Source organism: Vulpes lagopus, chromosome X, assembly GCF_018345385.1.
Source record: "Vulpes lagopus strain Blue_001 chromosome X, ASM1834538v1, whole genome shotgun sequence".
NCBI classification, from domain to species: Eukaryota; Metazoa; Chordata; class Mammalia; order Carnivora; family Canidae; genus Vulpes; species Vulpes lagopus.
The window spans coordinates 109,141,229-109,157,445 of record NC_054848.1 but is presented as its reverse complement, the minus strand read 5'-3'; the positions used below and the strand labels follow the sequence as shown (position 1 = coordinate 109,157,445).

General features: G+C 50.3%; 1 protein-coding gene across 4 annotated transcripts in view; it reads left to right on the top strand.

The window, feature by feature from the left end:
• FGF13 (fibroblast growth factor 13) overlaps positions 1-16,217 on the top strand; it is a 514,549-nt gene that overhangs the window by 15,906 nt on the left and 482,426 nt on the right. For 2 of the 4 annotated variants that reach the window (XM_041741583.1, XM_041741579.1), the window contains exons 1-2: positions 9,550-9,681; positions 10,358-10,570. In XM_041741583.1, the coding sequence (XP_041597517.1) occupies positions 10,522-10,570 (49 nt within the window). In that variant the 5' untranslated portion in view covers positions 9,550-9,681; positions 10,358-10,521. Of the gene's footprint in view, positions 1-9,046; positions 9,212-9,549; positions 9,682-10,357; positions 10,571-16,217 lie in introns of those variants that run through there. The other 2 variants (XM_041741580.1, XM_041741581.1) reach the window with 2 other exon arrangements.

Genomic DNA, 16,217 nt, shown 5'->3' with positions numbered 1-16,217 from the left:
CCTCACATCCAGCTCTTCTCCAGAGAACTTGATAGCCATTTGGCTAAGGAGGAACAGGTAGGTTGGAGTTGGAAATGGGAAATAACCCATGCTTAGGTCACCATCTTTCCAGAACTTGCTATGGTTTCTTATAAAAAAGAAAGCAGGCCTTTATATGACTGGACCTTGGTTCTATTACTTCCCAGGGAGTTGCTTTTTAATAACATACGGCCAGTGGTGAAGTTCAGGGTGAAACCTATATCAGTGTCTGGGTAAAAATAGAGCTACTAAAATATTGCAATAAGGGGTTAAGTAAATAAACAGAGAAATAGAAACACACACAGACACACACACACACACACACACATGCACACACAGTAGCAGTGAGAGGAGCTTAGGAGAGTGAAGGTCCAGAAGGTTCATGCCAGAGGATCAGACAAAGGTCTGTAATGACTTCAGTTAGAAGCAGTGGAGAAAGTGAGGAAGCCAGAATGCACTGGAATCCTGAGAAGTCACCCAGAAGGTGACTGGGGAGTAGAAGCTCATAGGGAGATCTGTGAAACTGTGCGGTCTGACTGCCACAGGCTCTTGAGCACAGCGACTTCTGCTTCATTCCCACCTTCCAAGTCTCCAGTGAGTTTGTCTCAGTGGCAAATGCTAACCTGGAGCCACATGGGCAAGGGGCCTCTGGGTACCCTAGTTCTGGACTGGAGCAGGAGTGGCAGTGGTAGCTGTGCTGAAAACTGACCACGTAGCACAGTACCGCAGAGGCAGGCCAAAGAAGAGCAGTGTAGGATCATAGATGTGGCTACAGAGGCCTCTCAGAGGACTTCTCTCCTTTCAGTTTCAGTGCCATACCTCTTCTGACTGGCATGCTTTGTTATAGCTCTCAGGGATGTCCTCTGACACCGAAGCTAAAGCGTTATGCACTTGCTAGTCATGGATTCTTCCAGAATCCTGTGGCCCCTGCCAACCAGTGCCAAGACAGGTACCTAAGCCTTCTTGACCAGGTCAGCAACTGGAAGTGCAAGTGCACAGCCTTTGGCAACAGAACGACCTGGGTTCGAAGACTGTCAGTGCGATTTGCCAGCTGTGGGAACTTGAACAGGTGAATTGCTTTCTCGGTTCTTTTCATTATTTGTAAATAAAAGGTAGCAGTATGTAGCTTTAGGGACAGGAACAAGGATGAAATGACAGTTTCTATAAAGCACCATCTATTAGATGCCATCCTCTGTTTTTGGTTGTTAGTCTTGTGTGGGGGACCCTCAAAGGGGGCTCCTCTTTTCCCAGCCTGGAGGCAGGGGGCAAACCTCCTTCCAGCGATCTGAGATGCTCTGTCCAGAAGCGCACAGTAGCAAATGTTTGCAGGCTGGGTGACGTAGGGAGGAGGGAGGCTTTATGTAACAAAGGGGAATAAATATGGGAGGGGGAGTAACAAGAAACAGTCATGCTAGACCCTGGCAGTGGGTGAGGGGATGAGAACACAACCCGGAAAATGACACGGGGGGCTGCGCTGCTGGAAGTGGAATGGGGAAGGGTAAATAATTCCAGAAATGGGCAACTGAGTAGGGAAGTCCCTTAGAGAAGACACAGGTGGCTACAGTATGGCAGGTACAGTCACGTCAAGAGTGTGATGGTACAGTCACTTCAAGCACATGCATGTCCATTCGGTGCCGGGTCAACCCCACCAACTGAGTTACACATAGTTTCAAGGGAAGGAAAGTGCAGGTACAACTGTCTCATCGTTAGAAACTCAGCTTGGCATTTGTTAACCATCTGCAGGTTGCTCCTCTTTCCCTAAAATGTAATAGCTATTTACAGTACCAGCTGGGTATCAGTGCTCTGGGGAGCAGTAGAAAGCCAAGCTCCAAACCCTGGAGCTCCAAAGAAGGCTCCAGGCAACTTCCCAAGAAGACAGGGAAGTTGGAGACAAAAGGCACTAGCAATACAGTGGAGATCACTTAAACTGGCAGAGGAAGAGGAAGATTCTAGAATCTCTCTTTGTCAAAAGCCTGGGCAAAAAGACAGGGTTGGAGAGAAAAAGAGACAAGTCACAGGCTGCGATCTCTGAAAGATGAAATTTATGAAGGAAAATATTCATTAGGGCTCAATGGCTGCTAAAGGAAGGGGGAAGAGGCAGGACTGGGCAGAGGGTACAGTTGAACCGCAAAGCAGGCCCAACAAAGCCTTTGGCCAAGCAAAATGGAGTGAGCACTGCCTGTCAGAGAACTTGTGTTGGTTCTAAATGGCCAGGCCTCTTTCGGTCACTGGATGTGGCCTGCCCCAGGAAGGGCGTGATCTCAGGTGAGGTTAGGATTCTGCAGCTGAGGCAGATTCTGAAGGAGCTGACATCCAGGGGTGGCCCACAGCTGGGCAGCGAGCCCTTCCTGGGAGGGGAAGCTGGATGGCACACACCTGTTTCTCCCACACAGAGCAGCAGGTGCTGGTAGAAGGTGAATGAAAGCCCAAGAAGCCCCGATTGAGATCTCTGCTCTTGCTCTAATGCTTGGCTTTATCTTTGGAGAAATTTTAGAGGCACCAATTATTCCATAACACTTACAAAATATGGAGCATCATGTAGGGGAAAGAGGGGGGACTTGGGAAGCAGAAGGTGCTACTTGAGTCTTCATCCTGCGTGTACCTTTTTCCTGCAATCTTCACCTTTCAGAGCTTGTTTCCTCATCTGGAAAATGGAGGTAATCATGGTCACTAACTCAGGGTCGCCTTGAGTATAAAGTTGCATACTTTGGATAAATATTACTATGGAGCAAGAAACCCAGTATATTGAAGAAATGATGTTATGATGATGAGGCTGCTTATCATGCCTTTGATGTGCTCTGTGCTGTGTTACCACAGGGTGGGCATGGAAGGAGTTCGTCTGAGCAGAGTTTAACCCAGTCCTTCTCATCTGGGAGTATACAATCTCAAGGATGCTAGATACGAGCAAATCAAAGTGGGCTAAGCACTTACTACCATATCCAAATAGTTTTCAACAAATACAGTCCTTCTATCTGAAATATTTTTCATTGGCATCACCACTGTAACCACTGGAATAGAGGCAAGAGCATGATTTGAAAATCTTCTGGAAATTGACCAGAGCCAAAGTCTTTTTAAAAATTTTTTTAATTGGAGTTCAATTTGCCAACATATAGCATAACACCCAGTGCTCATCCCACCAAGTGCCCCCCTCATTGCCCATCACCCAGTCACCCCCACCCCCCACCCACTTCCCCTTCCACTACCCCGTGTTCATTTCCTAGAGTTAGGTGTCTCATGTTTTGTCACCCTCACTGATATTTTCACTCATTTTCTCTCCTTTCTTTTTATTCTCTTTCACTAATTTTCATATTCTCCAAATGAATGAGACCATATAATGTTTGTCGTTCTCCAACTGACTTATTTCACTCAGCATAATACCCTCCAGGTCCCTCCACGTCGAAGCAAATAGTGGGTATTTGTCATTTCTGATGGCTGAGGAATATTCCATTGTATACATAGACCACATCTTCTTTATCCATTCATCTTTCGATGGACACCGAGGCTCCTTCCACAGTTTGGTGCTTGTGGACATTGCTGCTAGAAACATCGGGGTGCAAGTGTCCCGGCATTTCACTGCATCTGTATCTTTGGGGTAAATCCCCAGCAGTGCAATTGCTGGGTTGTAGGGCAGGCCTATTTTTTAACTCTTTGAGGAACCTCCACACAGTTTTCCAGAGTGGCTGCACCAGTTCACATTCCCACCAACAGTGCAGGAGGGTTCCCCTTTCTCCACATCCTCTCCAACATTTGTCATTTCCTGTCTTGTTAATTTTCCCCATTCTCACTGGGGTGAGGTGGTATCTCCTTGTGGTTTTGATTTGTATTTCCCTGATGGCCAGTGATGCGGAACATTTTCTCAGGTGCTTGTTGAGCCAAAGTCTTTTGTGTGTTATTTACTGGGAGAGACGATGGCAAGGTCCTCTGTTTCAGATGTAGAGAAAAACAGGAGCTTGCTGTGAGGAAAAGGCCACCTTTGATTACCTATTCCCCTTGACACAGAAGATTCTTGAATGCTATAGAATGATGGGGATTCTGGGTGGGAAACCAAAGCTGCCCAGTGATGTTCTTTGTTTGGGAGCGAGACTGAATCCTTGAACAAGGTATATCTCATTGTTTCCTTCTTCCCTGGACAAGAAACTGCTAAAACATTTAAAGATGTTCATTTTATCTCCCCTTTTTAAAAGTTTACTTGTTTTAGTAGTCTTCTACGTCCAAAGTCACAACCCTGAGATCAAGAGTCACATGCCCTCTGACTGAGACAGCCAGGTGTCCCTACAGATGTCCATTCTTGTCCAGCCCAACATCACATCATAATGGTCCAAATGCTCAATTTCAAGAGAGGCAGAAACGTCACATTTATGTGGATTGGAAAGGTCTTGGTAGGAAGCTGTTTTTGGATAAATCATTGACATTTGTTTTATAACTGGCACCCACTCTAAAAACCCATTCTGGTCTGAAAAGAAGACCAAGGAATGGAGACAACTTGGTCCCAAAATGGTTCTAGGAATCTCATTTCAGTTATCTCTTGCTGTGTGTAACAATTTATCCCCGAACGGAGTGGCTTAAAACAGCCATTATGCACATAAATCGGTGGGTCAGGAATTTGGACAGTGCATGGCAAGACTGGCTCTTCGCTCCATGAAGGCTGGGGCCTCGCAGCTCACAGGGCTGGAAGCTGGCTGGGATGGCTTGACTGGGGTCACATGTCAGAGCTTTGTTCTTGCCATCTGCTGGGTTCCTCAGATGGCCTTTCCATATAGCCAGCTTGGGTATCCTCATGACACAGGTCTCAGGGTGTCTGCCTTCTTATAGGGTACCTGGCTCCCCCCTCCCCCGGGAGAAAGGAGAGCTCCCACATCTCTTAAATGCTAGGCCTTGAACTGGCACAGCATCATTTGGGCCACATCCTATTGGTCAAAACAAGTCATGAGGCCAGCCTGGATTCAAGGGGCCTTTACCCTCAGAGGGTGGTGTGGCATATGCCATAGGATTAGGAGAAACTCTTGGTCACTACTCTACTTACTATTTCCGGATAGCTTATTACGCTAAAACATAGCAGCTGAAAATATCCATTTAGTTTTGCTAGGAAGCTTGTGGGCTCGGCGTTGGAGAAGGGCTCCACTGAACAGTTCTCCACTGAAGGGTCTCTCACCAGGTTGCCATCGGACGTCAGCTGGGGCTGCAGTCATGTGGTGGTTTGGGCTGGATGCCCAAGATGGGTCTCTGGCTTGGCTGGCGGTCAATGCTGGCTGTCGGTTGGGAGCTCAGCTAGCAGTGTCAGCCCGAGAGTCCAGAGGTGAGCTCTCCAGCATGCCTGTCTCAGTCGGCAGATTTCATGCACGCTGCTGGCTGGCTGGCTGGCTTTCCCCAGAGCACACATCCCAAGAGGCCCAGGCTGAAGCTGCATGGCCCTTTATAGCCTAGCCTAAGAGTAATAGAGCATCACTGCTGCCATACTCTATAGACTGAAGCAGTTACAGGCCTACCCAGGGTCAAGAGGAGAGGCCGTAGGGCCCAGTGGCCATGTTTTAAAACTGCCACAGTGACCATCTTTGGAGATGATCTTACCTAACTCTTTTGTCACAGAAATCCACAACTCAAGATCCCAATCAAAAGCAATGTTAAATGGTGATGTAGATGAACACTGTAGGGTTTGAATCAGAAACGAATGCCTTTCAGAGCTCTAGCCTTTGGATACCAAAGTTCAAATCGCTAAGATGTGAGCTGAAAAAATGAAAGTGACTTCCAACTCCTAGATCTTGGCCCGATGGGCCTTTCTTTATCTCAAGTACCCGGGCTGCAAGTGTAGCTTTTGCCAGGCTGCCTCCTTTTGAACTAGCTTTCTGCTGTTAAGCGTTTTTGCGAATGAAAAACACATTTGGTCCAGGGAGAAGCTGTCTTGTCACTAAAGCGTCTAATTTGGTGGTGCCTGATGACAATGGCTTTACATTCAGTCAGTCCCAACTTGCCAGGAAGAAGCCCTAAGTGTATCTGTCCACCGTGCCCCGACTCACCCCAACCTTACCCTCCCGCACAGACAACGGAAGCATGTGGCATCTTGCCCAGAAACATTGCTCAGAGCTGCCGGAGGATGAGTGAACCTGGGATCCAGAGGCTGGTGTCTTGAGGCATTTGGGGACTGGCATGAAACAGACACCAGAGAGATGATGGGGCCAAGGGAATGAAACTCTCAGGACCTTTTCTGTTTTCCTTCCAAAGATTCAAGCCTCTGCCCATTACTCTTGAAAGCAACCAGGCCTCTTCAGAGGTGTGGCCATGCGACATTTTGCTTTGGCATATTGCTTTAATTCCGGGATCAGGTTACTCAGCTCTACCAGATAACCCTTGTGCCGCGTGTTTTATCAATTATAGTGGCGCTCTCTCTTGTAGGGTGGGCGGAGACAGGAGGGACAAGACCATGTTACCATAGTGACAAGGCAACCAGAAGTGAAGAGATCAGTAGGGCCAATTGCTGGGTTGTTGGCGGAAGGCCCTTCTACCCCAAGGGAAGGGGCAGAAGGATCTGGGTGGGGAAGGGGAAGTGCTACAGAGCTGCACTAGATGCTTTAAGACTACTCCTTTTGGGCAGCCCCAGTGGCATAGCGGTTTGGCACCACCTGCAACCCTGGGTGTGATCCTGGAGACCCAGGATCGAGTCCCAGGTCGGGGTCCCTACATGGAGCCTGCTTCTCCCCCCCCCCTCTGTCTCTATGAATAAATAAATAAAATCTTTAAAAAAAAGACTACTCCATTTGGTTGTGGGGGAAAGACTACCCCCCTGAATGCCCTCACACAGATGGCAGATCCTCTTCCAGCTGACCATCCCAAATTACCAAGTGACCTGGGGGCACTGGAGCATGCGTTCTTGTGAGCCAATACCAACAACATTCTGTTCGTTTTAAACACAGGGCTTTGAAACGGGGAAAGGCCCCATGGCTTCCACAAAAGAGGCTGCCTGTCACCTCCCTGGTAGGGTCTTCAGCTTTGTTTAGATGAGATTGCTTATCCTGGTACTTTGTAATCCTTGGGCTCTGGCATGAATGCACACACTTACGATGTCACTGATTTGCCCCCGTATAGACGCACATCATGGTTTTGGTTTTGCATGTGGTGTCTGTTGTCTTTATCCTCTGATTATTTCTTTTGCAGAGTAGCTTATGGTGAAGAAACACACTTTAGTGTTCATGGGTAGACAGATTCCTCAAATACTCCCAAAGTGACATCTCAACTCATCTGAATCATCTTAACTAACCCAGGTTTATTCATATGTTAACTAGTTAATGTTCTTCTAGGAAGAGGGTAACATCTGGCTTCCAGGAAAGTCAGCTCTACTAGAGATGCCATTGGTACTAGGGTATGGAGGGGAAGGGGGAAGTCTTATCGGTGCTGAGAACTTGCCTGAAAATCTGGAAATGTTAATGTGGCAGGAAGGCTGAGATACTCAGGACAGACCTAAGTGTCATGCTTAATATTTCCCAAGACAGAGACTGACCCTTTCCCCAAAAGGTCTTGTTGCTTATTGGGGGTATGTGGACAAAGAAAATGTGTGTGTGTGTATGTGTGTGTACACACATACACACACACAAATTTGAATGTGTTGGGTTAAGGGAGTTTGAAAAGTTTTAGGGGTTTAGGTCTGGCAGAGACAGGTCCAGTAAAAATGTACCCCCCCAACCTTTCAAGAGTCTAGTAGGAGTGTTGAGAGACCATGTGGTGTTATAGAAGAGCACTGTCTAGAATGACAGACTCATCTCGTTCCTATCCTGGCTCTCCTAGTTTTTTTGTTTTGTTTTTGTTTTTGTGTAGGCTTCCTCACTTACCAGCTGTGTGACCTCCAGGCAAGTAACTAACCTCTCTGAGCCTCAGTTTTCTCACTTGTAAAATGGAGATAACAGTACCAACACTCCTTAGGGCTGTTGTGAAGATGAACTAGGATAATGATGTAAAGATTTTAGTGTGCTGCTTGGCACAAGGTAGGCACTAAATCCATGGTAACCGACTATTGGGTGTTCACTCTCTAAGGACTCTATACCATCTTTCCCTCTTTCCCTTTTCCTCTAAACTCATCCAAGTCTCCACCCCCTTTGATTTCTGGTCATTTGAAGAGAGATTCCTTCTTTCCCAAAGTACTGGTATTAATTAATGGTCTAACCTTGGGTTGGATAATCACATTGTGTCATCAGCCTCCCGATTATTAGATATAATTTACAGGAAAAACAGACCTGGAGTTCCTCCCAGCCCGAGGACGGAGGCTGCAAATTGAGTTTAGAGGGTTGCTGACCTTTAGACCCGGGCCGGCTTGGGAGGCAGCCCACTCTCCCGGTCTTGAAAGCCACAGCAGGCTCTTGTAATTGAGTTACCGCCTGGGATTCAGTGGGACTAATCCATCTATATAATTTCTTTGCCTGGTTTAATGCCATTAACGAAACCGAATTAAGGAGCGGGTGGAGTTGGGTGGGACGAGGGGAAACGGATTTTCTGCGTGGGAGTCGCTGCCCAGTCTCCACCGCCAGGCAGGAGCCTCGGGTCTGGTTAATGGACAGCTCTGAGGACCAAGGCACGGTAGCGGCCGCCCCCCACCCACCCCCAGCCTCTCAACCGGGAGCCGGGCTCCGGGGTCTCCGCGCGCCCAAAAAGGGACCATCGCGGACAGGGTTCCCCAGATCGCCCCAGGGCTGATTCCTGTCTACTCTGTACCCCCCCTTCCATTTCCTTGGCTCTATCTCCCTCCCCAGTCGCCCCCTCCCTTGTACAATTTTCCAGCAGTTTTCCTTGTAGTTGAAATCTTCGGGGTCCCTCCCTGTGTTTTGTCGCTAGCGCGCCCTAGGCGACACGCCGATCCCACTGATCCCTCTCCAGCCCTCGCCCCCAGCGCCACCTCACTCTCCTTGCTTGGGGTTGGCTGTCCTGGATGGTGGGCACTCTTCGCGCGCAGCGTGCCAACCAGAGCGATCAGCCCTGGGAGGAGGGGCCTGCGTGAGGGGGTGGGGGTGGGGGTGGGAGGTGGCAGCCGCCGCGGCCAGTTTCACTCTCTGCCCTAGTGACACCCGGATCCCAGCGCGCCCTCCTCCCTGCCCGGAGAGCCCGGCTGTCTCAACTTGGGCAGCTGGCCGGAGGCGACGAGTCGCCGACTTCCCGGACTGAGATTCCGCCGCTCGCTGCAGGCAGTTGCCAACAGCGGAGTCCCCAAAGTGTAGGTGACGGCTCGCGCGGGCCCGGGCAGCGCTGCGGGGACCGCAGGTGCCGGGAGCAGCGGGGCTGAGGGGCGGGGTGGGGGCTGGGGGCGCGACGGGCTTCGATCCCGGCGGCGGACGGCGCGAACCGGTTGCGGCGGCGCCCGCGGGCCCTGCCCGCCCAGGAGGGGCCGGGGACGCCCGGCCGCCACGCTCGCCCGCTCTCCGCTGGGCTCGCCGGGGCTCTGCCAACCGGCGGCTGACGTCGGCGCGCCCCTGCCGAGCTCTCCTTTTACTACAGGCGGCGGGCGGCTCCAAGTGGGCCCCGCCCTCGTCGCCCCCGCCCCCCGCGTGCCCACACCTTGCCGTTTATATAGAACGCGCCGCGGGCTGGATCGCGGCTCTCTGGGACCGGAGAGTTGTCGGGGAGCAGAGCGCGAGCGAGGGAGCGGGCGAGCTCCGAGGGGGTGTGGGTGTAGGGAGAGAGCAGGTAAGGGCCCTCGGTTCCCGCTCCTCTGTTCGCGAGCCACTCGGGCCCCCCTTTTGGCAAAATCACAGCAACCTGAAAATTGATTAAACAGAAAGAAAGAGGCGACCCTCCCCTCTCGATTCTCCGCGGGCGAGGAGCTGCGCGGCTCTGCGGTGTAACAGGCTCACACGTTGCTCATCACATGTTCAAACATTTCCCTTTCGGGGAGGCTCGTTATTTTTAAGTGAATATTTTCGTCTTTGTTTTGATTTTTTTTTTTCAACCTTCCTCGGGTTTTTATTTTGATTGAGTTGGCGGCCCGCGGCGGATTGAGAGAGGCGGGGGCAAGGAGCCCGCCGGCGCGCGGGCAGCCCACCCAGGCGATTCCCCGCGCGGCCCGCGCCGGCCCGGAGAGCGGCCCGCGCGGAGCCCGGGGAGGCCGGTGGCGGAGCTCGGAGCACCGGCCGCACCTCTCGGCAGCCCCGGGGGTTGCGAGCGCGGCCCTGGGCGAGCGGGCGGGCGGGCCGGAGCGGCGGGCGCGGGGCGCGGAGGGAGCGCCGCGCCGCTTTGTCTCTTCACTTCTGGAGCAAGGCGAGCGGCTCCTCCCGTGGCCGGCCGCTCGGGCTCGAGGCGGCGGCGGCGGCGGCGGCGGCGGCTCCTCCTTCACCCCTCTCCTTTCCTCCCCACTCTCTCGTAGGCAGCGGCGGCGGCGGCAGCGGTGGGGAAAAGCGGATTCCGCCCCGAGCCACACCGAGGGGAGCTCGCGATCGCGACTTGCCGCCCTAAGCACTCTCCGAAGTCCGGCCCGCTCGGCGAGGACTTCCGTCTCCTGGGCGACCCTTGTCAAGCAAGCTGGGATCTATGAGTGGAAAGGTGACCAAGCCCAAAGAGGAGAAAGATGCTTCTAAGGGTAAGCCCGCCCGCCCAGTCCGCCGGCTTCCCTTCCCTTGGTTTCCCTCGCCCGCTCGCGTGCGCGCCGCCCTTCGGCGGCTCCCTGCCTTCCTGCTGGAGCCTAAGATGCCCGTGACCTCTGCGACCCCGGGCGAGAAGGGAGTGGGGGGGCTGGCCGCTGGGGGGGCCTGGGGTTGCACCACTTTCCCTCCTTCCTCGTGGAATTGTCGCCCCGCGAGTGCCTCCAGCCTCTTCCACTCCCCCTCTGGACGCACCGTGGTGGCGCTGCGGGCGACCCGAGCTGCTGCAGCCCCGAGCGCCGGGAACAGCGCTGCCTGCTACCGGCCGGCCGCCTATCTGTGCGAGTGCATGTGTGTGCGTGTGCGCGAGTGTGCATATGTGTGCTGCGCGGGTGCAACATGGTGACATACTCAGGAATCTGCCCCACTCTCAGAAACCCAAGCTCCAATCCACCTTCAAACCCCTCTCCCCGCCCCCAATGCAAACAAAGAGCCTGGCCGAGACGCCAAACCCCTCCCCCCACGCTCCTTTTCCCCTCACACCACCTACTCCCCCAACTCTCTACCCCCTCCCCAGAAGGCAGGAGCTTGCAACCTTCGACACGCCGCGTGCAAAAGTGAGCAATCCCGGTGCCCCGGCGCCGCCCGCGCCGCGCCTCGGCAGCGCAGCCTCGCCAAGCCCCGGGAGAACAAAGGCTGTTGTCCCCTTGCCACTAGTGCCCAGCGGGAGCGGGCCTCCGCGGGGAGGGAGAAGAGTCCCCTCCCTCCCCTCTCTGGGGTTCAGCCGCCTGGCCCGGGGCGCCAGCCGCCGGTCCCCCGGAGTGTGCATCTCGGCCTGGGGCCTCCCACCGGCGGGTTGGGGAGGCGCAGCAGAGTAGGGCTCACACCCGGGGAGAACTCAGAAGAAGGAAGGGGGGGTTCCTTCTGACCCCCGCCGGCACTGGCCTTTGCCTTGCGAAGGACCCGGCGTCGCTCCGGAATGCAGACTGGAGACCGCATCCTTGGAGACCCGGGTGCGGGGAGAGGCGCAGAGAGGGGTGTGGTTAGAGCAGTTGGGAACCGGCAGGTGCCTTAGAGTCAAGCGTCGGGCGGCCACAGAGCAGACGCTCTAGTGGGCTGGGCCGGCTCGAGGGCCCCAGGCGCGCTGAACCGCAGCGACCCACGCCGAGTCCACGCCTCCCGCCCAAGTGGGGCTGCACAGAGGGAGCCCCGGCTTTCGTTGACGGAGCCCTTCATTCCTCCCTGCACTCTGGGGCCCCCTTGCCTCCCACTCCTGTCCCTATTCCTTTTTCTCATCTCCTCCTTCTCGCCTCTCCCCATCTGAGAGCTTCCCTTCCCCGGGAGATTCTAGGGCAGCACCAGCCCTCCCCCGCTGAAAGTTGTCAAAGTCTTCAGCTCAGGGCCTTTATCCTTGTTTCTAAATGGAGTGGATCTTTTCCAATTAGGCAAAGCGTTGAGGAAAGGCGGGCAAGTTTGGGGGGGGGGTATAGATCTGTGGTCCTGAGGGTCAGTGTTGCCACTGGCCTGGCTCAAGGCTCCACCCCACCCACTCCCAGCTGCTGGCTGAGGTGCGCAGATTAATTGAAACAGTCACTTAGAAAGTAGAACTCTGGGTGTGCATTTCCAGAGCTTTCCTGATTGTAGTTTGTCTTAAACAGGCATTCATAGGTTTAAGAGAAAATGCCTTCAGATTTGCTGAAAGGTTTTGTTCTGCCGTGAGGGCCTGGAGAGGTAACTGCAGTGGAAGATTGTAGCGCCAAATTGTTCTAGGCCAGTGATTCCCTTCTGAATCTGGGAGTACTTGAGATTTGTTTCTGGGATTTTAGTTCCCGATTTCCAGCAGGTGGTTACCTAACGTTTATTTTAGGTTACCTTTGGGAGGACCCTGAATCCGAATTCATTCATGGGAAGTGAGTTGCTGTTTTAGGAATATAATTTGCGATTGTCCAGAATGGAGTAACAAGTCTGGAAACATTAGGACAGGTTTCTGTAACTAGGTAATGATAATTTTTACTAGGCGTATGTCATAATATTTTATCATGTTGACTCACCACATTTGAAACGGAATACCTCTCTGTAGGAATTATGTAATTAGCATTTGGAATTATGGTTGTAATTAGAAGAACTTAAAGTAATTTTATAAGACAACTTTTAAGAAGGGAGTTTACTTTCCCCAGGAGATGGGAATCTTATGGCTGCTGAGAGCGGGAGTCCCATTTCTGCCTCTGTTGGTTGTTGAATTTAGAGCATTTTGAAAATAGTCAATGTGTGATAGTTAGCTTTTCCTCCTTTCAAGTATGTTCAAAGCCTTATGTGACCAAATTTTAAAGACTACTTTTTATGTTAGAGATGAAAGATACCAGGTCTATTTCTATTTTAACCAATAAAGTTTCCTGACCATATATCATGAAGAGGTTTGGTTATTTACACATTTCCTACAATTGGATCATTTTTAATATTTTTTTTGAGTTTAAGGGACTCATGAGCACACTCTTTGCATCATGGCAGGATATAGAATTGAACGCTTAATAGATACTTCGAATATACACATATATGATTTTGAACAGTGTGACAAATGGTTGAATCAAGTCAATTATTTGAATGAATTTCATAATCTGCTTTCAGAGCCTCCTGTTCATTTAAATTCAGCCTCCCACCCCATCATCTGGGGTTCATGCCCACAGCCTAGAAGATTATAATACAGTATAGTGTTTCTAGAGTTCTTAAAGCATAGATAGTAGGGAATCACTAAGTTATTTTGTGCTGCTGAACGAAATATGGCTTTCACACACATCAATTGCCAGTTGTATTTAAATGACATTTTCTTCAACTCATGAAGTGATGGGCATTGATCCCTTTATAATCTTTTCAGTAACATAGGCAGATGAGATAGTCTGTCCCCTTGGGGGGTGAGGTGGGATGGGAATCTTGATTTTGTTTGAAACTATGAAAATGGCTTCTTGTGTAGCAAATCACCTTTTGTGCATTTCTTTAGGCTTTGTATAAACTTTTAATTTGGCAGATAGGTGTATAGTTAGCTGCACTCAGCTTCTGAACAGGAGGACCTATTTCCATTTCAGGGAAGAAGAAAGCATAACATTTGTTTGTTCAAGTAGATAGTCCCTTAGCTTTGACTCACTCTTCTCTACCTTGTCACATAAAATCTTCTCGGCAGTTCTCTGTTGGTAAAGCACTCGGTTAAGGCTGTGTCTGGTTTACTGCAACTGTGTTATGTGGCATTCAGAAAACGTGTAGCCTGCTGACAGATAAAACCAAACCATCCCTGGATTGAGTAAAAGCGCTAGCCAATTCTCGTTTTTTGGAATTACCATTTGGCTTGTAGCTACCTGTTTGAAGTTGAGTATGTGTTTTCAACCTTGTGCCTAGGGAGAGCCATCTCAACCAGGCAAGTTTTGAGGCCGTGTAATGTAGGCTGTGGCTTCTCTTGGTGAGACGGTCTGTAATAGCGTCAGGCTGGGCTTATGCTGGCTGCCGGTGATGGACGACAATTCCATGCATAGCCCAAGAAGCCAGCCACTTGCACAGCTGTTGCTGTAATAGATTGTGGTGCCAGCATGCATTTGTGGGTATGGCTCATTTTCTGCTCCCTTCCTGTCCATTTCCAACAGTCTCTCTAACCATACCTAAGGACAAGGCATTGTGGTCACACAGCCAGCATATCCAGTATTGAACCACGAATGCCATTCCCAAAGATCATCTTGGTCTTGGTGGATTACTGTAATAGCTTCTGTCAAGTGTCTCTCTCAGATTTGGGCCAGGCAAAGCAGGTGTTTAGAGGTATTTTACCCACAAGAAATCATGACGTTGGTGACTTCTCACTAAAAACTAACAATCATAACCTACCTATTACTCATGTAGGGACTTGTTTTTTCACCTTGTGAATAAATCATCATGGACCAGTGGTTTTACAGAGTGTCATAAACCCCATGTTTTCTTCTATGCTGAGGATAGTGGTCACTGCCTTGGTGAGAGTGTGTGGCCAAGGCGATCTTGAATCAGAAGTGTTAGTCTTTTTGTGGGGATAGGTGTAGGAGAGGAGTGCACAGTGCCCCCCCCCCAGTCCTCTTCATTATGATTTCTAGTGGTGTGCAGCTTCTTTATTGACAGAGGCTGAAGCGAGAAGGAGGAGCACGTTGGGACATGGGTTAGGGTTGCTGTATCTTCTTCCTTCCTGAGTGTTCCTTGAAGTCTCTTTCGGGTACAGTTCAACCCATTCAAGGCGTTTAGGGTGCATCCTTGGGGTGGAGATGTGGGTGAGGTTGGAGGCGGGAATGGACTTGGGGTTGGGGACAGGGTGAGAAGCAGAAAGTGAGCTGTGGGTGAAGGGGTTGAGGCCCATGCCTAGGGCAGTGAAATGTATGGTGGCCCTGAGAACAGGATCAGAACAGGGGACAGATTGGGGGTCACAGTTTGGGTGGTAAGCTGGGGGGCTGAGTTGTGAGGCAGTGAGTAGGGAGATGAAGCTGTTAACATTCCAGGTCTCTTTGCAGCTGTGCTGTTTTATGTTCAAATCAACTCCTCATTCTGGGAATTACAATCAACACAGAACAACCAGAATGTGTTGCAGCTCTTCAAATATATCCAATAAAAAGGCTTTCTAGTGTCTGGTTCATTATGGCTTATATTTTTGGAGTTGAGAAATTTGAAAGGAATAGAAAATAATTGCCACGATTAAATGATCCAAGGAGAAAAAAACCCATGAATTAAAATCCTGCTGGTGGAGGGGATCCCACTTGACTCTTTCCTGGTCAAGCTTAACACGCATGCTTTTAGCATTTAGTAAGGAAGATAAACGTCTGCGTAAATCATTGTCTGTGGTCACCAATTTCTGTTTGCCTCTCTAGAAGACACATTAGCCTCAGGATTTCTCAGCACAGGCTGAGGAGTGGACTTAAGGTTCATTGTACTGGGAAACAGGATTCATCTTGGTCCTTATCAACTTGAAAGATAGCTTATCTGTTTGTGATATACTGGTTCTACAAACTCACTTGAATCAGATTTTTGACAGTTTTTTTTTTTTTACTGTGGCAGTTTTGTCACTTTGGTGAATGCCATATCTCGATGAACCACTCATTAGGGATGTGGATATCTGGGTAAATGCATTAATTTCCTAAAGAACGTGCAATAGTATATAGTGATCATTATGACCACCACGCCAGCCTGCAGATCTATTTTCTCCTTGAATTGGAGGGCCATTTATTTTTTTCTCTAAAGCAGTATTTTCCACTGCTCCTGAAAATGGCAGTTTCATATTAGGAAAGAGAGAAAATCTTGGCTCTTGGGGCACGATGGGAATGGGGACTAGTTTATTAAAAATCTGGGTTTGTAATAGACAAGAAACCCAAATTACAATGACTGTATGTTGAGATTACTGTAAGTAAAGGCAGTCCTTATGCCCTATGCTTGCCTCTGCCCTTCCAAATTACTTTTAGCATTGAGTTGCAGATGGAAACGGTCTTAGTGTCATTGGCTAATGACATTCTCCAGAGGCAAAGGGCAGAGAGGGTAGTAGGTATCCTTGTTGATTCTTTTATTTTATTTTTTAAAGATATTATTTATTTATTCATGAGAGACACAGAGAGAAAGAGGCAGAGACACAAGCAGAGGGAGAAACAAGCTCCATGC